Source organism: Podarcis melisellensis (assembly GCF_964234715.1).
Source record: "Podarcis melisellensis genome assembly, chromosome: 7".
Taxonomy (NCBI): domain Eukaryota; kingdom Metazoa; phylum Chordata; class Lepidosauria; order Squamata; family Lacertidae; genus Podarcis; species Podarcis melisellensis.
Genome location: NC_138539.1, coordinates 63,250,272 through 63,275,971, shown reverse-complemented (window position 1 = coordinate 63,275,971; position 25,700 = coordinate 63,250,272). Strand labels below are relative to the sequence as shown.

Genomic DNA, 25,700 nt, shown 5'->3' with positions numbered 1-25,700 from the left:
AAGTTGAAATGTCAGTGCAGCTGTCGTGATTCTGTACTATTCAACACAATGTGGACTCTGATGAACAACTATGACTCTGCTCCATTAAAAATATCCTAAGCTCAGATATCTCCCCAGCCAAGCTCTCTTTCGGATGCAAAAAGTTTAATGTCCTTAGGAGGAAGGGAGTCTGCCGTTTCGCATGTTAACACAGCGCCAACAGCAACCTCTGATCTCTACACACCAGTAGGATGCAAAAAATAATGGCGAGAGAATAGGACAAGGAGGAATCAGCTGCTATAGGAAAGCCAAGGGTGAGTGCTACTACTGCCTCCCAAAGCACAATGCAGGTTTTAAGGATGTTTCTGTCACATTGATCTTCCACCCAAACTTGGCTTTTGCACTACTTAAAATCTGAATCTGAACTTGAAAGGATCATGTAATGTTTTAAAAAAACAACAACACACTAAATCATTTCCACAACATGCAGAGACCTGGAAGTGGAAGACTTGTTGGCTGTCTTGCTAATTTAAGGTTACCATTCCGAAGGTCTCTGGGATGGTTCACATGGTGTTGTTTTTGTTTGTTTTACTACACAAATAGTGACTTTCTCTTGCCAACAAAGAGCGAAAAAACGTCTCCTTCAGATTGGAGAGATCGATGCCGATTACTGATGTAAACCTATAGAAAATACTTGAAGTGAAAATGGGCTAACTTTCCATTTTGCAGAGGAGTAGTTTGGAGCGTCAGGGAACTCTGCCCTCTGTGACGCTTAACTGAAATCAAAAGCAACTATATATTTCACACAGGAATACAGCAAGGACTCATCACTGCCTAAGTCCTGCTTTTATTTAAACCCAAAGGAACAGAAGGGTAAGAATATACGTTGAGTGGAGAGGTGGCAAATCAGAGATGGTGAAATGAGTTTCAGTGATGTCTGAAGAATACAGCACCAAAACATGAAAGCCTGCTGACAAATTTCCCAAGAGTACTCCAGCCGCTGCTCATTTCCAAGATGAGCTAACACCCACTGTTTTCACACACACAGGCTTCAAAAATACATTCCATACGCCATGTCACAAAATAAATACTTCTTTTGCGAGCTCTGCAACAGATCCAGGTATACAGGCAGAAGTGGGCTGCACTGAAGACAGTGAGGGTGCCGTTAAGAGCAATCACCAGGAGCAAAGACTTTTCCCTTCCCTTTTCAGCCTTTAGTTTGTTAACATGGACAGCATCTTGCTAATGTAATGTCACGGCTGTGGGGGGGGGGATCTTCCCTATGTGCTGTCACATCTCAGGAATGCAGCAGAAGTTCACATTTTGTCATCTGCTTCCTTCCCCATCTACCCCAAGTCTGTTGCACAAGCAAATGACTCATCAACATTTTAGTGCTGGTGGCTTCAACCACGGCACAGGCAAGACCAGTGGAGACTTCCAATGGTGTTCTGAGCAGCTTCAGAGTCTGGGCTAGCAGAGTTAAGGCTCTTCAGGACCGCTCAGAGCCACCTTTTTAATTTGTTTTTACTTTGTTGATAGTTCACAATGTCAAAGGGGCAGGGGGATGCAGAGACAACTACCCTGGAGCTGAATTGAATGGGGGGAAATGATGTTCTTTACTCTCTATGTATTTTGTTGCTAATGATCTGAAAACTAACTTTGAATACAGTGGTACCTCGGGTTAAGTACTTAATTCGTTCCAGAGGTCTGTTCTGAACCTGAAATTGTTCATATCCTGAAGCACCACTTTAGCTAATGGGGCCTCCCGCTGCCACTGTGCGGCCACTGTGCTTCATCCTGAAGCAAAGATCTTAACCCGAGGTACTATTTCTGGGTTAGCAGAGTCTGTAATCTGAAGCGTATGTAACCTGAAGCGTATGTAACCCGAGGTACCACTGTATTTGTGTAAGTAGAACAGTCAATACTAAAGTTGCAAAGGGCAATGAACGAATAAGCTTATATGCTATGCACTGGTTAGCTGATGCTTATAGACTGTGGGGAAATCGTGTGAGCATGGGTGATGGGGAGGAGCTCATATCAATCCCCAACCATGTTATTTCAGAGGCACCCCTGGGTTCAACAATTTAACCAGGGACTCTGTTTACATGAACCTGGAATATGCAATCTCTCTCCCCACCCCCCCAATTTTGAGGCCTATTCCTCACTATGGTGTACTGCTACAGAGAACAGTTAAGTTTACCTCATTTCTCTCAATAAAGCTTCAGTGTGCTCTCATCACCCGCCTTCCTTGCAAAGCTAAAAGGCAACCCAGCAATGCATGTGCAGGAGCCTACCAGTATCTGCACACCCGAGCGTCCCAGCATTTTGCAAGCCATGTATCTGAAAGAACTTGGATAAGATGCACTTCTGGTGAGCAGAAAACTGCTCCTGTATCCCACTCACTAGGATGCCTCTGCAAAGTAAGCTCTGTGCTGTGGAAAACTCTACAGAGGTTGACCCTTGCACCCTGCAACGAATGTGGAAGTATGCAGGGTGCTACATTTGAAGGAGAAAACTTCCCAACTGTTTCAGACTGGAAAGACTACAAATATCTTATTTGGAACCAGAGAAATAATCAACAGGAAAAATTCCTCAAGGATGCTTGAAATCCTTCAGCGGTAACACCACTTCACTTTCAAGATGTCTACCATGAGCACAATGAGTTTTCAGTAGCAAACCAGTGGGAGAAAAATATGCTACTGTGATAGTTGCTAGTTGCTCAAGTTTATTTTGTCCTTTGCTCTGCCTCTTTCTTTTTTGAGAGCAGCTGTGGCCTCTGAACCGCGCAACTAAACACCATGAGCTTAGATATGAAAACAGAACCACCAACTATGGCCATCCACTGCAAGAAAGGAGGTCTGTTTGGTTATTATGGTGTGTCTGGGGATTGGTAGAGGAGGGCCAGAGCTGCAGCCAAACACAACATTCACAGCAGTCTTAAAATTTTAGAGGACTTAAGAATTAGGCTTATAGTAAGGCCCAAACTATGTGTTACATGCAAACGCTCTTTTAAACGGTAGCTCAACAGCTTGTTTAAGGTAAGAAAAGCCACTTTTGGTGGTGGCATATGGAAGTAGAGGCATAGTGAAAAAATTGGGACGCTCTTTCGCTTTTCCAAATCCCACCATTCCCCCAGAAATTTCTCTGATCCTCAGGATTATAAACGTGGAGGAAAAGGGCACTGAACATCCCACAAGGGAGAATAGCTACTATGGGGGATCTGAAGCAGAGATATGGACTTGGGGGACAGGACTGAGCAGCACTCCCTCTGCTGTTTCTCCCCTTCCGCTCATCCCCTTTCAGCAGTTTCCTCAGACTAGTGTGGCAGGTAGCCTAAACCAAAAGATCCATTTAACCCAGTAGAGTCCACCCAGACTGGCAGGGATTTTCCAGGCACTTGGCCAGGAATGTTTCCCAACACATCAGTTTTCTAACTAGCGATCCTAAACCCTGAACACCCAAGCAAAACCATTGTTCCATAAGTCCTCCAAGTTTTGCATTAGAAGAAAGCCCTCGACCAAGACAGCACTTACAGGTGTTATGGGATCAGTTCGCACATGACACTGAGCCGTTTTGGGCAGAATGGGGACAACCCCCGAGCTTGCATGTGTGTTCCCTCCAACTCCACTCCCATCACTTCCTTCCTGGTTTCCAAAGCACCATGCTTTAGTTGTGCAAGCTTATATTCCTGTAGCATTACATGCATGCTGATCCAATACATCTAGTGTCAGTGATTACAAATGGCCTATTCAACAACGTATGAACACGAACTTGAAAACTTGAGTAGGTTTATCTCAAAGATTACCTGCTGGATGGTTAACTGGGTAAGAGCTCACATCATTCCCACCGCACCTTTCCAGGCTCTGTGTACTAAAGCTGGTTCATCCTGGCCATTTCCCTTAGGCCAGAATGACCCCCCACCCCAACCCCAATCTATAAGGATGTGCTGTACAGCAAGCATCTGTTGCATGCGTCCCCAAGGCCATTTCACAATAAAAACTCTCTTACCTGTGTGAGTGAGCATGTGCCGCTGTAAGGAACTCGCCCAGGGGAAAACTCTCGGACAATGAGGACACTTGATTTTCTGAAAGCAATTTGAGTAGGCATTTCTCTTTCCCCGCAGGAGTTTGTCTTCGGCCGTTTCTTTCTCCTCCTCACTGGTTCCGTTTGGGTCAGCCGCTGCTTCTTTGAAGTCCTCCGTCGACTGCAGGAAGGTGCTGAACTTATTGGTGTCTGTGGTTGCCAGCATCTTCTCTATGCTGGCGAACTCCCCGCTCGACTCCAGGTCCACACTGTTGCTGCTGCTTGCCTTCAGCTTGTTCTTTGCCCCTTTCTTCCGGCCTCTCTTTTTCACAGACCCAGGCGTGGTGGATTTCTGGGGCCCATTGGGGCTGCATGCATGCGGCGTCAAGTCAGTGGAAACGATGGGGTCCGCCTGGGCAGCAGCCGCGGGAGCTGCTTTCGGTTTTGGGGTCCCCAGCTTCTCGGGGCCAGCAGCTGCTTTGGGGACAGAGTCCGCGGCGTCCGTTTTCAACAGAGCGGGTGCAGACGACACGGACGAAATAATCTGCGCAATGGAAGCAAGGGGTGGCAGCTCTTTCGCCACGGGGGGCTTTGGCAAGAGGGGTGGTGGCTTAGGCCTCAAGGGCCGAAGCAAGGCAGAATTTCCCAGGAGGGAGGGAGAAATTATTGGGACTGTCAAATGCAGTGGACTCTTCAATGGCTGGGAATGTCCGGGAGCTTTGTTTTCCGGGTTACTGTTCGCTGGAGGAGACTGCTGGCCGTTGTGGAGATTCTCCTCATGCCCTTCCTTCGTATCCTGACTCGGGGCGCCGTCGTCCTTTTCCTTCTTTGGAGCTTTGGGGATCGACAAGTCTATGGGCTCCATAGAGCCGTCGTAAACAGAAGAACCAAACGGGCACTCCTGCTTCACCAGCACAGAGTTCAGGTCTTTGTTCTTTTGCGAGAAGTCCAGAGGCTCGTCGAATTCCATAGGGAAGCTACTTGCGTTTTCGAGTTTGATCGATGCGTGAGAAGGGGCGCCTCTCAAGAAGCCGTTCTGCGACTCCAGGAAGGGGGCGATGGGCTTGCGGTCTAGGTAGGCGCTGTCTTCGAGAAGCAGGGTGCCTGGCTGGCTCTCGGGAGGTGTGCAGTCTACAGCCAGAACGTAGCTCTCGATCTCCCTCTCCTGGATGTGCAAATGCTGCTTGAGGATGTGGTGGATGCAGTTGCGCTTGGCCGAGAAGGCGGTGCCGCACTCCTTGCACTCGAATGGCTTCTTCTTCTGGCAGCCGCTGTGCGTCCGCATGTGGATGCGCAGGGCTCGGTAGTGCTTCAGGTCCTCCCCGCAAAACTTGCACACTGTGTCCGGAGAGCAGAAGGCGTCCACCATCTCCGCCGCGTTGCTGGCCACGTACTCGATGTTCTTCTCGATGTCCTTCCGCGTCGTCTTCAGGTGCTTCTTCCGCAGGTGGCGCTCGCAGTTGGCCTTCACCGTGAAAGGGTAGTGGCAGATCTTGCAGATGTACGGCCGCTCCCCGCTGTGCGTGCGCAGGTGCCGGATCAGCGCCGCCTTGTCGGCGGCAATGTAGTCGCAGATGTTGCACTGGTACGGGGAGATGCCCAGGTGGGAGCGGATGTGAGCCCTCAGGACCCCGGAGAATGCGAACACCTGCTTGCACAAGTGACAGGGGAACGTCATTTTCCTCACGGCGGGGGCCTTCTTGCTTGCTGCCCCGGCAATCATGGCTTTGAAGTCCCGCTCCATGACCTCCTGCTTGATCTTCCCACCCATTGTCAAGGGCAGCAGGGCCTCGATGATGCTGTCTTGCTCTAGCTGCGTTTTCATCTCACTCTGGCTCAAAGGCTCCACCTTGGCCTGGGGAGAAGGGCTGGGTTGGTTTCCTGCTTTACCGTGAGGAAGGTGAGAGGCCAAAGTCGACTCTTCAGAGGTTCTGAGCGGCTTGGGTGGCGGCGGAGGAAGGCTTGGGCTGATACACCCGGGCGAGGCTTGCTGAGTGCTGACTAGCGGAGGAGGCGTCGAAGCTGCGACGACCGTCCTGGGCGCCACCAAGGGCTTTGGCTTCAGCGGAGGCATGTGTTTGAAGAGGGACTGCAAGGGGACAGGAGGCGCCTTCGAGAGGGGCGGGAGGCTTATCGGCGGCGTCGCAGAGGAAGCCATCTTCAAGATCTGCTGGATGTCCGCCAGCTCGCCGGAAATGGGCTTGACGACAATGCTAGTGTCGGGCTGAATGATGAAGCCTTTCTGGAAAGGCTGTAGTGACAGGAGCTTCATGTTTTCTTTCGTGGGGGCGAGGACAGAGAACGGCCCTCCCACAGAAGCAGCCTCCAGAGGAGACATGTTCAACTGGTTAGCACTACCAGGTTCCTGAGGTAGGTTACATTTCAGTGTTCGGAGCTGCGTTTCTTGGGCCTCATCTGAAGCCAGCTCCTCCTGCTGGGCAGGTTCAACGTCTTTGGTATGCTGCAGCCCCAAGGATGCCATGTAAGCTTTCCGGTCCGGTTCCTCCGAGGGCAGTTCGTGCTTGTCTCTTTCCTGATCCGTGGCGTGGGTCTCTGTGTGCAGCTTGAGTGCTGAGCGCATGGGGAATGCCTTGTTGCACACCTCACAGACATACCGGTGATATTCACTGATGCATCGCCGCAGGTTTGTTTCACACCAGACCTACGAGACACCACACAAGAACGCAAATAAACATCATGCAGCCAGAGGTGAAGAAGAAAACATCTACTCTCCTGAAGCGGCTAGCTTGTATACTCCTTGTACAGAATTATTAATTGCTGAATTTATAGAGTCACCTGTCAAAAATATTCCCTGAGCAGCATACATACAAACAAAGCAATACTTGAACCCCCTCCCAACGGAATATTGTCAAAACCAACAAAAGAAAATAAATTCAGCAAAAAAACAGAAAACTACCTTTCAGCACAACAGATACAGTATAAAAACAGCCCAGGTTTAAAATCACAGATCAAAAAGCGCTTTGTTCCAAGAAAGAAAGAAAGAAAGGAAGGAAGGAAGGAAGGAAGGAAGGAAGGAAGGAAGGAAGGAAGGAAGGAAGGAAGGAAGGAAGGAAGGAAGGAAAGAAAGAAAGAAAGAAAGAAAGAAAGAAAGAAAGAAAGAAAGAAAGAAAGAAAGAAAGAAAGAAAGAAAGAAAGCCAGCCAGCCAAATGGGGCAGATACCTGAGAAATGCGAGGAAATTTCCTGCAGGAGAAATCTGTGAATCCCAAATCGTGGAAGCCTGCAGGAATCGAAGGGTTATTCTGAATAAAAGGCTTTCCCAGTGGGTCCCTTGGAAGTTGTTTATGAATAACCGCATTATGCCGCAACAAACCCCGGTGTGTGCGGAAGGAAAGGCAACAGATGTCACACCTGGAGGGAGGAAAAGAAAAAGAACTTATGAAGAATTTTAAAGTACCATGTCACATACCTGGTTAAATGTTCGGTACCCCAACGAAAACAGAACACCCATCTATTTTCATCTACTCCGTTAGCTACTTATCAAATAATACCAGTACATTACCAAAACCAACAGGAGTTTGTATTTTACAACTTGCCTAAGGGCAAGCTGCACCTGTTTTCTTACTCTTGTCCATCTTCTAGTCTTAGAAGGTCAGCAGTCCTTTGAGGCTACAAGAAGGAAAAGTCTGCCAGCTATATACCCTTGGCTCGATACACAGAGGCTCAGATCCAGCTCTCTGTACCACTGTCATGGCATTGGAGAAGAGTGTGAGGGGATTGTGACAGTGTGGGAATGCAACACAAGGGTGTACCAAACTTGAGTTAGTATTTTCAGAGTTGCATCAAAAGGAAGCACATCCCAGAAACTCTCTAGTTAAAGTCAGCACAGCCAGCTTATAACCCAAGCTACAGGCAGCTCACCAGCCATATTGACAAGACTCCTGGCTCCTCAACAAAGGCCAGATACTTAAGATACTTAGACCGCAATGCATAAACCGTAGACTACAACCCAGCCTGGTAGGCCATACAATGGGAAGGTATGTCCAAAGGACTGGTCATTGGCATTTTGACACCTCAAATCCCTCCCCACCCCCATTCCACTACCAGCTCCTGGAGTTCCTTGTCCCAGCAGCAAATCCTTGCCTATCCTCCCTGGTCCTTGAGATTGTTGTGTCCCATTGTGTCTTCTTTGGTCACACAATACAAATATGGCAGCAAGCCAACCATTCCTCCGATGTTTGGAATATATGGATTTTTGAAAATCTTTATTATCTAAATAACTTTCCATGTTATCATTTGGAGTCTCCTTCCACTCGTCTTCTTCTGGTGCAATATGTAAATGCAAGTGCTCTGGTATGTTTCATTGGAAACTGGGTTTTTCCTAAGCATAGCGTTTTTATTTTTATTTTGTAACATTCCTTTTTGCTTGTCATACTGAGTAAGTGAGCACCATAAGTCCAAATGCAAAGAGAACGACTCCATTGGGTGCAGGAAGCAGCTCTATCAAGCACAGAAAAGCTTTCCAATTGCCTTTCAAGTTCTGTTTTTGTTTTGTTTTTAATTCCCCTTTTCTTTATACTTATTCCAGAAGATGCTAACATGCTGCCTCCTGCAACTGCTTCAACTCAGTGATTTCTCCAATCCTCATAAGACGTTGGTATCACTGCAATTCTCAAGAAAACAGCTTCCTGAACCCATTGGAACACCTCTTTCCACTTTTTTTCCTTTTACAGGCATTGCTGGCAGGCTGATGTAGTTGTTGTTGTTGCTGCTGCTGCTGCTATTACTATTACTGCAACAGCATTTCCACTGCAACACAGACCACTGCAAATTCAGAGCCCTGGGGAAAATTTATAGGCAACGCTTCACAGAGAGAGACGGTATCTTGGAATTACTTCATATAATGTGAGTACAGAATCACCGCAAGGCCAGAAAGCATTTGAAGTAACACTCAACACCTGTTGTCATGACTGCAGATGGAAAACTGAAGCAAAAGCCAGCAAGGGAAAGTAGTCACCCAGAAACATTTGAAACAGCCTGTATCAGCCAGACACTCTTGATTTCAACACACCACTCTTCCCAAGACCTCCCACCTACTCTCTGGCACCTTGTTTCTAAATCTCTCCAGAAAGACAATGAGGGTCATTGTAAGTGCAGTCTCTCAACTCTCAAGGTCTCCCAGGATTTGCAAACCCCACTTGGGATTCTCAAAAACGCTTGCAATTCGCACGCTGCAGTGATACTATTATTTAGCAAACCACTTGGGTCCATGGAAGATGGCAAGGGCTGAGGGAAATATTAACAAAACTCTCATGTTTTCCCCTGCTACTGACCTCAATAATTCACTGGTACTGCAGGTAGGCAGTATACCAGGCAGGGAGGACAACAAGCGCTTTTTGGAGCAAATCTTAAGCAGCTCAAGGAGTAAAGGTAAAGGGACCCCTGACCATTAGGTCCAGTCGCGGACGACTCTGGGGTTGCGGCGCTCATCTCGGTTTATTGGCCGATGGAGCTGGCGTACAGCTTCCGGGTCATGTGGCCAGCATGACTAAGCCACTTCTGGCGAACCAGAGCAGCGCACGGAAACGCCGTTTACCTTCCCACCAGAGTGGTACCTATTTATCTATTTGCACTTTGACGGGCTTTTGAACTGCTAGGTTGGCAGGAGCAGGGACCAAGCAACAGGAGCTCACCCCATCGCGGGGATTCAAACTGCCGACCTTCTGATCGGCAAGTCCTAGGCTCTATGGTTTAGACCACAGCGGCACCCGCGTCGAGTAGCAGACCTCATCTCATCCCAGCGTGGTCTTGCAAATGTCAAAAGTTACTAGTCCACAACATTTGCTTGTTAATTGACTAGCCTCCTACCACTATGGATGCCATTATTTGTGGTGTAAAAGGAGCGGACACAGAGGCAGCTGGTGAGTTGTTTTGCTGCTCCCCAGCAACTACCGTACATCAGTAAAAGGAAGAGTCCTGCCTTTATTTTTCAAGATGGATAGGTAGCAACCGGGAGGCACCATAGACAACAGCTTGCAAGGGGCATAGTAATTCCACAAGGGGAAAGGTACCATTTGGCCTCTGCTTCAGGAAACCAGTTTCTTGGACTGGCATTGCCAAACTGAGCACCAGAATACACTTAAATCAGCTTAACAATAAGCACTCATGTGGCCTCTCAACGCTTTAGTACTAACTGTAATAAAGGGTAAGAAAAATAAACAAATATTTGTTTAAATATAGTGAGACTCCTTTTCACATTTTGGGGCCTAATTTCTGCTGCTGCTACTACTACATGAGGAAAAGTACACAATAAGAGCAAACTATTTGTGGGTGCTGAAGAAAGTAGATTAAAAAAAGCACCCTTTTCTTCTTCTGTTTAATGGCTTCTGAGTGAGCATTATTTAAAAGCAAGGAGCTGGACATCTCAAACTGAAAAAGGTTTAGAAACATATGGAAATACTTTGTGCGTGATGATGTCAAAAAATAGAGGGAGGGAGAAGCTTGCAGTCTAACAAGAATACCCCACACAGACTGTCAAGTCAAATAAGGAAGGGCTGAGTTACGTAACACAGAGACTGAAGATGACAGGAGGAGTTAAGCAGAGCGACAAATGACAGCAGAAGATGCTATGCTTGCAAGGCAGTCCCACTCGGCCACACAACACTCTGGGTGACCTACCTCAGTGTTTCCCAACCTTGGGCCTCCAGCTGTTTTTGAACTACAATTCCCATCATCCTTGACCACTGGTCTTGCTAGCGAGGGATGATGGGAGTTGTAGTCCAAATACAGCTGGAGGCCCAAGGTTGGGAAACACTGACCTACCTCACAGGGTTGCTGTGAGCAATGAGAACCATATATACCACTTTGAGCTCATGTTAGAAAAAGGTTCGTGGGTTGCATTTATATCCCTTTTTTGTGTTACTCTGCATTCCTTGCTTGCAGGTTCTTAGCAGTGAAAGAAAGGTGTTCTGTACAAGCTCAAAGGCACTTTGATTATCCACACGTGAATGTATTTTCAAAGACAAAACTCTGTTCCATTTTACATCAAGCCTTTTAAGTTCTGCTTATTTTCAATGGGCGTTTAAGCACATAGTTAACTTCGCTCATGTAAAAGCCAACAGCAATCCAGAAATGCCAAACTTTGTAACGTGCCCAATGTTAGTGCCTAGGCCTATACTACCTTTTAAAAAAAATCATGTAGATGTTAGCCACTGTAATAAAACAAAAAATTAACCCAAGCTGCACTGATCCAATGCAAGGCTTAATCATTTACACTCAAATAGCATACACTGGTCGTTAACAGAAATCATTTTCTTAAATCTACAAAAATGCTACTTTGTTTGAAAAACAAAATTGAATCAAACTCGCTTCCAGGAGGGAAACATAGAGAGGAATGCCGTTCTTTAACATAGTTATATAGCAGCTTTGAAAAGAAGGAACACCAGTTAGCACTTTAAAGCAAGAGACTTATTCCCTGTTGAAAGGATTTCATTGTTCACCCTTGTCAAAATGTGCACTGGTTAACGTCCCTGTTAACACCAGCCAGCTTGCCACATTGCTCTCCTTTCGGGACAAAACCCTCCTCTGTCTCTCCACACATGGGCTCTGAGGAGGAGAAACAGCATCATCAAACAGCTGCTCCGCAGTTGCCGGTGAGCAGAGCGAAGGCACCGTGGCAACTCCCAAGAGCCGCTGTGATGTCCAAGGAAGAAGCCAAAGTTAAAAAGCTCCCCCTGCCCGTGTGTGTAGCTGGACCAACAAGACAGCTTATAGCTATTACCACCCTTTCGCCTGAAAAAATAAAAAAGGGACTAGCACCATTACTAAACATTTAGACCTGTATCCAATACAGTGCTAAGCAACACATTCTATCAGCAAAAGCATTTCTGCTTGGAAAACGCAACTTCCCCTCCAATAGCCTCCTCCCTTGCACCCCCTTAAATCTGTTCTGGGGTTCCCACAACACTAGGAGGAAAATTGGAGGAAGCTCTTGCACTAATGGAACGAGTGTTTCGGACGGGACTGACAATCCTCAGCCTAATTTCATACAGGAGGTAGGAAATCAGAGAAAGGCCAGGGGTGGGGTGGAGAATGGAGGCAGATGAACACAGATGGTGTGGTGGAGGGCACAAGCCCCCTGCAAGCAAGCAGTTCAGACCTCCTTGGCTGAGCGCCTCTGTAGACGTCCTTCCCAGCCCTAACTAGAGACGCTAGGGATCAAACCTGGTACTCAGCCTAAACTAGGGCTGGGTGAGGTATCAATACATCACCCATTATCGGTTTGAAGTCCACACTGCGGTAACTGTTTCCCAATACAGTGGTACCTCGGGTTAAGTACTTAATTCCTTCTGGAGGTCCGTTCTTAACCTGAAGCACCACTTTAGCTAATGGGGCCTCCCGCTGCCGGAGCACAATTTCTGTTCTCATCCTGAAGCAAAGTTCTTAACCCAAGGTACTATTTCTGGGTTAGCAGAGTCTGTAACCTGAAGCGTATGTAACCCGAGGTACCACTGTATCTGACATGGCAATATATCGCAAATCACGCCGTGGTGTGTGCTATGTAAAAAATCATGGTGTGGGGGGAATCACCAAGCCCGTCATCGCCTCTCTGGTGATTCCAGGCACCCGTTGCTCTGTTGTAACAATGTGTTAAAGGTAAGTAAAATAGTACAGGCTTTGGACCTCTTAAGTAGTAGCAGTTGCCAAGACGTTATCCTGTTTGCTTCTACAGTAGTACCTCGGTTTATGAACTTAATCCGTTCCAGAAGTCCGTTCTTAAACCAAAACTGTTCTTAAACTGAGGCGCGCTTTCCCTAATGAGGCCTCCCGCCGCCGGTGGCCTTCCACCATTCAGATTCCGTTCTTACACCGAGGTAAAGTTCTCAAACCAAGACATCATTTCCATTTTTGTGGAGTTTTTTAAAACCAAATAGTTCTTAAACCGGACTGTTCTTAAGCCGAGGTACCACTGTTCATAGTTCCATCCTTATTTCAGACATTGTGATCTATTGGTATATTGCAGTGTTTAGCTGGGGTTATACCATGATGTTGAAATTTAGACATTGCTCAGCCTTAGCTGAAACCATGTTGTAAATTGAGTAGTGGGGCAGTGATACAGAGCAGAGAACCTTTGGAGAAAAAGGCTGGATAAGAAGGCAACACAACTTTAAAGTGTATCGGCCCTGCAGCTTTCAGAAAACCGTGTTTTGAGTCTCTGAAGCCGATGAGCAATTTAGGAGAAGATTTATAGCCTTGGCAGGAATAGAAAGCCGCACACAAGGAAAAAGGCTCTGAGAGAAGAAGGCCGAGGCGGCTTCTTGTTTGCCTTATTGGCCGTGTGGCATTTCCCTGCTCTGCTAATTATATCGGTCATTCCTATGTAAACGCCCCGAAATAGCTGGAGCCTCTCTGGTGGGGCAGGCTGCAGAGAAAACTGTTGCCTTTAAATAGCCCTAGCAGGAGGGGAGCGAGGATGAAAAGGATAGTGTTGTGCCTGCAACACCAGCCCGAGATAATAATGGTCCCTCACAGGAGACATCCCTGAGATGGCCTTGCTCTGTCTAGCTAATGCAGCTAATTAGGGTGTAACTTCAGGACAGTTCACTAGGAGGAGAGGCTCAATGGGAAGAGTTAATTCCATGGCAAGAGGCCTCACTGCTCCAGCCAGTTGTCTAACATAACAAAAGGTCCCATTATTCCCACTCCCCCAGGAGACTTGTCCTTACCATAATTATCTGGCAAAGATGCATAATGTAAAGGCTTTACATCATCAAAAGAGACTGCCCTAAAAAGGGGGGGTGGGAGGCGGGGAAGAGTCTCTCTTACCTAATCAATGGATTAAGGGTGTGTTTTTCCTTTGGTGGGTAAACAAAGGAGGGTCTTAGTCCTCCAGACTTTTGTATTTCAGAAGATAATAGGGCTCACTCACCAAGGCGATACCAAAATCCAAGGTAATACCAGGCATTTTTTTGTTCTTGTTTTTATTTTGCCCTGGGATGAATGTTGCTCATTTGGTAATACCAGAACAGGGCCAGGCCTGTCACTAGTTCATGCCCACTTGTACCAATCCAAGCCAGGTCACCCAAATCTTACGCAGAAAAAAAAAGTCAATGAGAAGCAAGGAGCGGCAGCGTTCTATGGTGATGAAGCTTTTTCTTGTTTGTTTGTTTTTTTAAAAAAGATTCTTAAATTGTACTGTTGACTGAGAACATTAGTTACTAGGGAGTGTAAAAAATCTTGTTTGTTTGTTTATATACTGCTCTTTCCTTAAAATATATCACAGCGGTTCACAACAATATAAAACCATGTAGTAAATTCATAACAAGTTGAAAACAAGTTAAAAGCAAAAGAATTAAAAACTTCAGTAGATGTATCCTTAATTGCCTGCCATTGTCATCAAATGAGCCTTGCCAACTTGGGGAACAATCAGAGATGTTCCTGAAGATGATCTCAGTGATCAAGCTGGGATGGAAGGGTTCAGGTGGTCCCTGAGATAGCCTGGACCTAAGTTGTTCAGGGAGTTGCAAGTCAATGCAAGAACCTTGAAGCTGGCTTGGCAGTAGATGGGCAACCGGTGCAGTTGTTTTAACCATGGTGTTACATTTTCTTGACCAGAACCTCTCATCAGCAATCTGGCCACAGCATTCTGCAACAGATGGAGCTTCTAAACCAGACCCAAGGGCAGTCCCACACAGAGAGCACCATAGTAATGCAGCCTTGAGGTTACCAATGTGTGGACTACAGCGGTCAAGCTATCCCTGTTGAGGAATGGCCGCAGTTGGCAAATCAACTGGTAAAAGGCACTCCTGGCCACAGATGACACCAGGGCCTCTAGTCACAAGGACGCACCCAGGAAAAAACCCAAGCTATGCACTTGCTCCTTCAGAGGGTAACACTGCCAGAACAGGTAACTTGCCAGTTTCCTGAACAAGGGAGCCACCCAATCAAAGAGCCTCCATCTTCCCAGGATTCAAACACAGTTCACTGGCCCTCATCCAGGCCACCAACATTGAATCCAGACACAGGTCCAAAGCTTTCACAGCCTCTTCTGATGTTACGGAGAAACAGAGCTGCGTGTCATCGGCATACAGGTGATACCTCACTCCAAAACGTCTAATGACCGTTCCCAATGGCTTCACATAGTTATTAAGCAGCATTGGGGAAAGAACAGAACCCTGTGGAACCTCACAGCACAAATGCCAGGGGGGAAAGAAACACTCACCCAGTTAATAAACTAATAAAATTAAACCGGATTTTTGTTTTAAGCAAAACCCAACATGTGCTACCTTTCCTAGTAAAAGTCCTGCACACTTGCTCCAGCCCCCAAATCCTGGATTTTAACATGCTCAGCATGAACAGTTCCCTGATAAAAGGAGTATCCTAGGAACTCAACTACATCCATCAATGCATGCTGAGCTTCTCCATGAGAAAGGTGAATCTTGTTGTTTGCCAAGGATTCCCCTTCAACACCCACCACACGGAGACATTATATGCTCATACATTAAAATGCATGCAGGGCCTCTTCCCACTGCTGCCAAATGCGCAACCATCAGGCACATTGATGGGGGAGCTTAGCTATGCAGTCTCTTCACATGTGCTTTTAACATATGGAGTGCATCTGGACTCTGGTATCTCATCTGCAAGAAGCGGATTACATAGAACGTGGGAAGTTGTCTTGTACTGAATCAGGCCATTTGGTCTGTCAAAGCTCAGTACTGTCAACCCAGACTGCGAACAGCAGCAGCAGCAGCTCTCCATGGTTTCAGGATGAGGGTGTCTTCCAGCCCTGCCGGGAACTGAACTTGGGACCTTTGGCATGCAACGCAGATGGCTCAACTACGAAACCATAGCCTTTCCCCTACAATGGTTCATCACGACTTGCCAACACAAAAATCCTATCAGCACCATGCCAACCCCCAGAGCTTTTGCCACTTGGTCAAAAACTTACAGCAACTGGAAGAACATTTAAATTGTTTTAACAAAAACATAACCTCAAGTCAGATTCAAATGAGGTTTAATACATAAATAGCCTCATTTACTCAGTCCCACTGAATTCAAGAGGGCTTAAAATGTGTTGGAACATACATTTGCATCAAACAACCATCTTCTACAACAAGCCACATCTCCTGTGCTCTTTTATTACCTCAGCGAGGTGTCTGGATGCGCCTCCATGTGGCTTTCCAGCCCATACTTGCACGAAAATTCCTTGAAACACACTGGACAACGATAAACTTCATCCTCAGCCTTCTTCTCAGCTTCACCACTTTGCAGTTCCTCCACGGCCTGTTTGGTAGAGAAGGGAGAATTCTCTCACGCAAAAACCTGACTGAGCGCACAAATTCACATGGAGTGTGATTCCAGCCTCTTTGGGCTGCTTTGAACCTTCCCATTGTTTTGCCCAAGACTAAATACTCCCCACCATACAGAATATGAACACATAAGATGAGGAGGGTGACTTGTTATGTGTTTCTACATCAAAGAAAACAGCTTTCCGAGAAGAGGGTCATTGCCAGCCATGAAATTTGAGGGATTCTGAGAAAAACAACAATATTTTTAATCAACAGTCTTATAAGAACAGCAGACATAAAAACGCTGTATTCACATGTTTTCGTGACATCCTCTTTTCAGGCCAGCCACTGCAGATATGGAGATGATCATTTGGACCTTTGGACTTCCTTTGTGTCTGCCTGCACAGTAGCAGCCATCTGTCAGGTTCATTCACACTTGCCCAACGATGTACTGCATTAAAACGGCACCAGGCTGAAGCAACGCAGAAGGCTGTGCTCATAAACGTGCCTGAATGTGCCCTGGTTAAAAGCCACGACAGGACAGAGGCACGCAACCAAGTCCCGCTTGCAAAACCTTGGGGCACATCCAAATCTTGTGTGCGTTGGCCCTGATCGTCTTGCACTGAGCAAGGGAGGTCCATAAGGGAGGTTCATGGAGGGGGGGCAGGCTCTGACTTGCATTTGCTTGAACACGAATCAAACTCTCCACTTGGTTCTAGTCCCCGACAAAGCAACGCCCCCAGCTGCATGGAGGGGGCAACTCCCATTCAGGCAAGCGCCCTCACCGGACCTTCCTTCCTCAGCAAAAGAAAGACCCAGCTCAGGGGCAGGTCTGATGTATATACGGATGTAGGGCGTCCATGACTTTCAAACCACCTTTGAAAACATCCTACTTCCCTACAGGTGACATCATAGCACATGTCACTTCATAAAAATGAATGTGTACAACATACACACCTACATTTTTGAACTTTTTGGCAACCACAAGCCTATTATAATGTCCCCACCTCCTCTCTTCCATTGCCATGTGATGAAGAGAATTTCTAATGTATAATTTTAAGCTGATTATCCTCTTCTTCTTCAAAAAAAAAGCCCACCCCACCCATAAATCAAGGAAGGGGGACCTGCAGTCCCCCATATTTTTGTCTGAATACAACTCCCATCATCCTTGACCACTGGCCACACTGGCTGGGGCTGATGGGAGTTGGGAGTCCAAAAACATCTAGGAGGGCTGCAGGTTCCCCCATCCCTGGAATAAATGGAAAGATATAAAGGGAAAGGGGGAGGGGGAGAATGTAACTTCGGGCAGAGCCACACCCTACTTTTAAAGCACATCCCATAAACATTTAAAGCACATGACATCCCCCTAAGAATCCTGAGAACTGTAGCTGTGTGAGGAGGAAACTACATCTCCCAGGATTCCTTGGGTGAAGTCACATGCTGCAAATTTGTGTTGGGTGTGCTTTCAACGTATGGTGAAATTTTGCAGAAAACATTATAGAAAAACCTTTTTGGCTGGAATTTGCTCCTCTTTGTCTGCCTCGGTTTCTAGGCTGTGTTTTCGTTTTGTGGACAACCGCCTGCGTTTCAGTGGGGAGGCAGGTGCTGTACTTGTAGTAGTGCCATTTGGATCCTTCTCATGGATTTTCATATGTCTAAAATCAGGTGGGAAAGGGAAGAGAAGAGAAGATATATAAAAAATGAGCCAGTTGTTCCACTATAGATTCTGAACCAAAAGGAAGACGATGATGACGATAATTAAATTGTATTAAAACAAAAAAAATTCCTTCCAGTAGCACCTTAAAGACCAACTAAGTTAGTTCTTGGTATGAGCTTTCGTGTGCATGCACACTTCTTCAGATACACTGAAACAGAAGTTTCCAGACCCTTCTATATAGTGAGAAGGTGGGGAGGGGTATTACTCAGAAGGGTGGTGGGAATGGGTGATTGGCAGATAGCTGTGATGAGCCTGTTGCCGACTCTTAACGATCACCCATTCCCACCACCCTTCTGAGTAATACCCCTCCCCACCTTCTCACTATATAGAAGGGTCTGGAAACTTCTGTTTCAGTGTATCTGAAGAAGTGTGCATGCACACGAAAGCTCATACCAAGAACTAACTTAGTTGGTCTTTAAGGTGCTACTGGAAGGAATTTTTTTTGTTTTGACTATGGCAGACCAACACAGCTACCTATCTGTAAATTGTATTAATTTATGTGACTTATTGATAATGTGTCTTCAACCCATATATTGCGCCATAAATTGTATCTGGTTATGTCAGAGGTAAGCTGATTGTTTATATTAAAGCTTAATTGCCAACAATGAAACGACCCTCGTTGATGATCTACAGCAACAAGAGAAGACACCTCAATTTCCATGTTATATTATGATATTACCAGTATCATGGTCAGACCAGGAAGTGGACTTAGGCAGTCCCCCTGGGCAGTGGTCCCGCCCCACCCATCACTGGAGAAACAGTAGTGGATTCTGGCAAGATCTCGCGGGAGTTCAACGAGATTTCATCAGAAGCTGTTGCCACGCAACCCCAGTAAGCAAGGCTTCAGTGGGGTACAGCAAAATGGGATGGGCTGCCCCAGACCAGTATTATAACCTGAAGGATAAATTGGAATTTTGTGCGTAATAACTGGGGGAATTGTATATTCTAGAATGATCCTGCTATTCAGTACAGTAAATTGGTTTATTCTTTTTGCAAGTTCAACAGGTCCCCCCCCCCCTCAAATAAGGGTAGGGCAGAGATTAATGGAGTTAGCAATGCCAGAGATTTTGCGGTACAAAATACAATGAGAACAGTTCTTTCCACGCTGGCCCTTTGCAGTGCTTTTACAGTGTAATCTTAATTAGCAAGATTAGATGCCTTTCACTTTTCCCAGACTTGCCTTCAACAGATATTTGACAGGGAGCATGCAAAAAAAAAACCCTCTCAGCTACACATTTTAGCTCATCTCAAAAATGATATGCAATAATGACGTGGCCATGAAGTTTAATCCCTAAAAGGCACCCTACACATATCTTACTAGTGCATCTTAAAAAAAAATATCATTGTAGTTATTTCCCATTTGCAGAAGTAAACCTGAGCGAAAATAATCAGTTTCTCCTGTATTACAAAATTCAATATGAAGTTTTAAGAATACAGAATTAAAAACACAACTAGGATACAATCCTATGCTCCATTAACAGGGAACTTTTGAGTAGATATATACGACTACACACTACTTTTCTCACCATCGGTTGCCAGATAAAATAGTCTCCAGACCCCACCAGTTGATCAGCCACAGGGCAATTCATTACAGCTTTTGAAGCAGAGAATTAATGACACAGAGATCAAAACACACACATTCTCCAAATAATGAGAGGTGCAATACTATGGAGAATGGGAAATTTGTATTAAGCAAGTACAGAAAAGCAAGGACTCTTAATGTGTGAGTTTTTGGTTTTTTTAAAAGAAACATGGCAGCATCATGGTTTCTGTTTATTTCCTACAAGGAAGCTCTTTAAGTTTCTGACGAAGTGCCAGTCAAGTCCAAATGCCTATATTTTTCCTGCCTATGATGTATATCACACCTTATATATCATTTCATAACATATATATGGTACAGCTAGTGAGTTTCTCCTAAGCCAGTTTCACTCCATTTGTCTCACAGGCATATGTAAAAAAAAGAAAGATAGCAGTGATTCTCATGATTCTTCCTTGTAGCAAGGAGGAATTTTTCAGTCTCTTTAGGGCATTTTAACCACACCCTAAATCTAAAAGGGCATCAGCACAATCATCTCCCTCCAAGATCCCCGGGGTGAGAGGAGGACAGATGATCACACAATGGGAAAACATTAATATAGATATCCAGTTGCACTAAAGAGTCCACAAACATCAGAAGAAGAAGAAATGCCATTCACACAGTTCCAGAAAGCTCCATCTTTTAACTAGACTTTTAACTAAAGAGAAGGAGGAAGGAAAACAACTGATCTTCAGGACAGACCCCAGTTGTCCAAACAACTCACATTCAATCACAGCTCTGATGTCACTCATTGTCTAAAAAGACTGAGTGGTGGGAGCAGCCAAGTTGGCTCATCTTAATGAAATTACTTAGATGGATACTTGAACGTTTTGCTTCCTAACTTTTTTGGTAAGAGGGCTAGAGACTTGCCTTCCTTTTAAAGAAAGGAAAGCTCAGGGTCTGGTTCCCCTGCCAGCTTTGGGCCTGATAACCAGTTAACCTTTCTGCCGTTTTTGACTACGTAAAGATCCAAATTTGGAGAATCAATTCACAATTAGTACATATGAAATAAAACCGCAGGCAGAAGGCTTTACTAAGTGCACAAGATAAATGCTTGAATGAGCATCAATGTGCTCCATTTTGAATAATCGCTCTATAGGGCTAAGTTAGGTTTCACAAGGAAGTACACGAAATTACAAAGAGAATGAGGAAAACAAATCACTCGATTATGTTTCTCTCAAATGTGCTTCTGGGTAACTGCTGCTCTGGTTCCACCTTAACAAGCAGCTAGATTCAACTCCCACCCACTCCAACTTGCCCAACTGGTTCTGCTTTGGCATGCAAGAATGAGCAAATATCAGAATGTACCTTTCTTGTCAGCTCTCTTTTAAACAAGACCAAGAAACTGTCACCAATTTTATTCTGTTTTTTCGTGTGTGTTTTTTTAAAAAAGGGGAGTAAAGACAAAGAAAATGAAATTCAGCATGGGAGTTTGCCTGTCACATCACCTCCCATTTTCTCATTTTGCACGCAACTTGCCTGCAGACTCGAATGATCAAGAGCGTAAACCGTACATAAGAAGTTGGCTGTCAATGCTCATAACAACAAGCAAGGCAGAATAACATGACACTGGGAGCATTCTATGTCCTGGACAATTGTAACGTAAAGACTTGATGATAAGCCATATGGGAAAGGGAGATAAAGTCAGCAAAGGGGAACAGAACTCACCACTTGCAGAAATGGTGCCTATGCTAACACAGAATTGACCCAAGGTTGGTAAATATAACATTACAAAAATATAAAGGGACCACATCACTTTTTAAAGTGCACACTTAAAAAATTAAGGTATGTGTGCTTGCAAACATCTCACTTTCTCTTTCTCATACTCAACTCTAAAGGGGCTAGGATTGGCTATTGCTCCATTCCATTCAAAGCATGTCTGTTAACTGCTCTCAAAGAAGGACTTAGAAAGATCAGCATTAAGCTGTACTTCTCCTGCAGAGAGAAAGATCAGCAGCTACACCGCTTAGAACTAAACTGAAAACATTTCCATCACTCTGCCATGGAGTTGTGTGTCTTCGCTGTCAACATGCCTCTGAATGCAAGTTGCTGGGAATCACAAGTGCAGAGAAAGTTGTTGTTGCAGGATCGCCATGGGCATCTAGCTGGCCACTGTGAAAATAAAATGTTTGACTACATGGGTGTTTGGGCCTGAGCCAGCAGGGCTTTTCTAACGGTCGCTCTGAAATCCCATGTTTAAATTATCTAATGCAAAGCAATTCAGGGCACACCTGCAAACGCTCCCAAAGGAACACAGAATTATTATTATTTTCCCATTATACATGCCACTGTTCAACAAGTTGCCCCATTGCTTTTAGTCCTTTCTTGGTGCTGCGTAGGTCACAACTATAAGCACCCTAGGAATAAATTGTGACTTCTTCCTAGGATTTTCCCTTTCGTGGTAATAAGTGAGGATATGCAGACCCTACCAGTTCCTCGGTATCTGAGGGGAATAATGCAACAGCGCAGGTGGTCTGTGCTGGCGAGACGCATTGCCTGCATTGCACACAACCCCCCCAAAAAAATAATCCTGTGAACATGTCCTTAGACTGCATCCAATCTGTTCCAAGACCTTAGGTTCTAGGGATACATTCTGCATATAACACAAACTACTATACAGTAATTCTGTTAGGAGAACCCACGCCTAGGCTCAGGGCAAGATCAAAGCCGGAGAGCAGAATTCCCAAAACATCTGAAGACTCATGGATGGGGACTCTCTCACACACCTCCACACCCAGTGCATGAACTTGGGTTTGAAAAGATTAAGGGGTGACGTGTAAGTCACAGAAAGAAAATTAACAAGCCTTGCTCTTTGAGCAATGTGCTTCGGGGGAAAGGAGACACGAAGGAGGCACCAAGCAACAGGAAAGGGACGGCGAAACCTCAAAACGCTACTGACAAATACTTTTTGCACACGCGTCGCCTTGACAGAAGAACACTATTCTTCTGCCTCCGAGAAAGCGAGCCATAAACTGCAACTTGTTGGCATAGCTGTCAATGTTTCCCTTTTTTAAAGGGAAATTCCCTTATTCCGAATAGGATTCCTCATAAGAAAAGGGATAAGTTGACAGCTATGGTTGCTGGGCATTTTACTTTTTTTAATATTAGGACTATTATTACAGATCAATTTGCCAGCATGGTTTTGAGACGTTGCCTCTCTCTTTTGCTTCCTTTGATTTTTGGCGCTATCCTTCTGACAAAGGAGCTAACTTTACACAGCTAACTTTACACAGAAAGCAGCAAAACACCCCACCCTCCCCCAATATAGAACTTCTTAAAAACGAAAATGCCACACAACGAAGTTTAGAGGTACAGTCACGTTGCATATTTCCATTGCACATAATTAACAAAAATGGAGAGCAATTGTGTGCATGTCATGGATATGAAGGAATGGCCGATTAACAATTTTTAGATAAGAATACATTGTTCATTGCAAATGCGATGGAAGAAGAGGAGGAGCCACGAGCGAAAGTGAACTTTTAAAAAGTGACCCTTTGTGCAAGACTATGGGCAACGAAAGGGTCTTGGAATTTGGAACAGATGGACACTGGTCCTTTCTTGGGAGTGGGCATTTTTTTACTAGTGTGCTGAGTTTTCATCAAGAAGCACTACCAGGCCTCCAGGCTTATCTCCACAACCTTGATCGTTGTAAACTGCATTCTTAGGATTCTCATGCATAGTGCCTGAGAGCAGCACAAACTTGCTTTGTGGCAGCTCATGTGCTCTGTTTGGTTTAAATGCACTAATTCGGAAACCAAAACCATATTTATTTCTTCTGCCTCTGAAATTACTTAAGGAGACTCATAGCATAACATATGCAGATATTCAAAAATATAGGTATGAATAGAATGGTTTGGAAAACAAAGCTTCTACAGATTATGTTGTTATGGTGCAAGCAGAAGTGACCAAAGACCAATCCACACAAGGAAAGAAATCACATTATAGTATCCATCTCCCCAGTGTGAAGAGTTTTAAAAGTGAGCTCATGTTGTTGTCACACACACACACACCCCTTCAAAACCTAATATAACCCAGAAGAATATTGGCAGAAGTTATCTTATCTCAGGTTGAACTAATTGCCTATCTAGTTTGGCATTTTGCATTCTGACTGGCAGCAGGTCTCCAGGGTCTCATCCAGCAGTCTTTCCCATCACCTTGCCATCACCTGATTCTTCTGAACAGGAGCTGAGCCTGGGATTGGATTTGGGAACTGCAGGATGCAAACCTGTCCCCTGCTACTGAGCTATGCAGTCTTACGCCATGCAATCTGAGGAAATCTATAAGCCTGATTTCTCAACATGCAAAGGTCAGTCCACAGGCCACATTCTAGTGAGCAAGTGTGGATGAGCCACAGAACCCTACTCCACATCATGTGACAGAACCTGCAGTCAAGCTCCCCCTTCTCTTGCAACTCTAATATGCTGGAACATATCTAGGGATGAGGGCTGCTTTCAAAGCCATCAATATGGGGGTAATTTCTTCTGCACTATTACTTCCTGCCCCCCTGAATTTATGGCTCAGCACTTCTGCACAGAAGAGCCAATGACTGCTGCTATGCCAGCCTAATGGCTAAGGCAGTGGTGGGGAACCTGTGACCCTCCAGATATAGAACTACAGTTCCCAAATTCTAACCACAGCTCGTGCTGGCTGAGGCTGATAGGAGCTGGAGTCAGCCGCCATCTGTAGAGAACACCATGCAGCTAAGACTCCGGCCATTTATTTAATAAGCTGTGTTGGTAAACAGGTACTTAAAGGGATGGTTAAAACGCAAGGTGCAGTGTGATGAAAGAGTCCAGTCTAAAGTAAGTAGGGCAGCTTCTTAAAGGACATTCTGTTCAAGCTCTGTCCTGCAGAATTAGCACAACAGGGAAATTTAGACCCAAAAGTGACAACAAAGGGGAAGAAGCTATGAGCAATTCGAGAGAGGCTCACAGGAGGAATCCACGTTCTCCGGCGCAAGCCCCACTGAAATCACACTCCCGTTTCATTACGAAGAGGTTTGGGCAGGAAAACTTCCGTGTGCCCTTTGAGGCTTTATCTTTAAGGCTGACAACAGAAACTAGACCATCCAGGTGAGAAAACAAACAGGCACTTCAGGAAGATGCTATCAGTGAGATCGTGTCTAAACCAGTTTGCCTTTTATGAGGATTAGGCATAGGAAGGAAAAGTTCAGAAGATGTACCATGTACAAAAGACTGGAACTTTGTCTGTCTCTCTTTTTGCGTAAAAAGAAAAGACCCCTGCCTCTTAAATGTGATCGTTTGAGTTTGCAGGTTCAGAGAAGCATCAGAATTGAAAGCCACCTAATCCAAGCCCTTGAATGATGCAGGCAATCTAGAGCTAGAGCATCTCCAATGGAGCCTCTCCCTAAAGACCTCTAGTGAGGAATAGACCCAAGGTAATTAGTACCACTGGACTATAGGAGTATGGGAAATCCAATCACCACCTCCCTACTTTGCTCACCTTTTTAATACTCTTATTTTAGAGAATTAGATTTTTAAGAAGCAAAAAGTCTACAACGCTGGAGGAAAAGGGCGATCTACCTTAACCACTTAAGCATGCTGAAGGTGGGGGTGATGGAATGATAGCTGCGGTTTTGTCCAAGGTACACGTTTCACCCTGGCAGAAAGCTACCAACCCCAGAAGGCCCTCACTTTGCAAACCTGCCCTGTTAATAGAAGTTAATGCATCATTAATCGATGTCAATGCCTTCTCTCCTGTGGCCTGTTACCTTGCAAGCAAAGCCTCCAAGAAGATGGAATTAATAGCCAAGCTGTTGTGCTTGAAACACACATTGAATTTTGGGACAATACCGTGAGATGCAACTAGGATAGGGCAAAAGGGAACACCTGCACGGAAAGTAAGTTGGGGAAGTTGAGTAAAAATGGTTGAAGGAAGTGCAATTTGGAATAGGTGTTTTTTTTCTTGGAAAAGAAATCTAGGCATGTTATTAAACATGCGTGGCACAAGGCATGCCCTTGCAGATATGACTCAAGCGCAGCAACTTGAAACATTTCAGCCCAAAGAGCCCCACCTTTGCTTGATTCAGGATAAGCTCACTGTTTTCTCAAGGGAATGGGATGTCTTCTGGCACCGGTTTTTGACTCGAGAAGGAAACTGCAAACCTGCACGTATTAAGTTCATATTTACTTTTATCA

The 25,700-nt window shown here is 45.3% G+C and overlaps 1 protein-coding gene across 7 annotated transcripts in view; it reads right to left on the bottom strand.

Annotated features, from left to right (window-relative positions):
- Window positions 1–25,700, bottom strand: part of RREB1 (ras responsive element binding protein 1) — a 128,932-nt gene that overhangs the window by 17,716 nt on the left and 85,516 nt on the right. For all 7 annotated transcript variants that reach the window (XR_014170164.1, XM_081918149.1, XM_081918151.1 and 4 more), the window contains 4 exons: window positions 17,757–17,904; window positions 16,105–16,244; window positions 7,184–7,373; window positions 3,988–6,664 (listed from right to left, as the gene is read on the bottom strand). Coding sequence is in view for 6 of the 7 variants with exons in the window: in XM_081918149.1 (XP_081774275.1) it covers window positions 3,988–6,664; window positions 7,184–7,373; window positions 16,105–16,244; window positions 17,757–17,904 (3,155 nt within the window). In the remaining variant the exon portion in view is untranslated. The remainder of the gene's footprint in view (window positions 1–3,987; window positions 6,665–7,183; window positions 7,374–16,104; window positions 16,245–17,756; window positions 17,905–25,700) is intronic.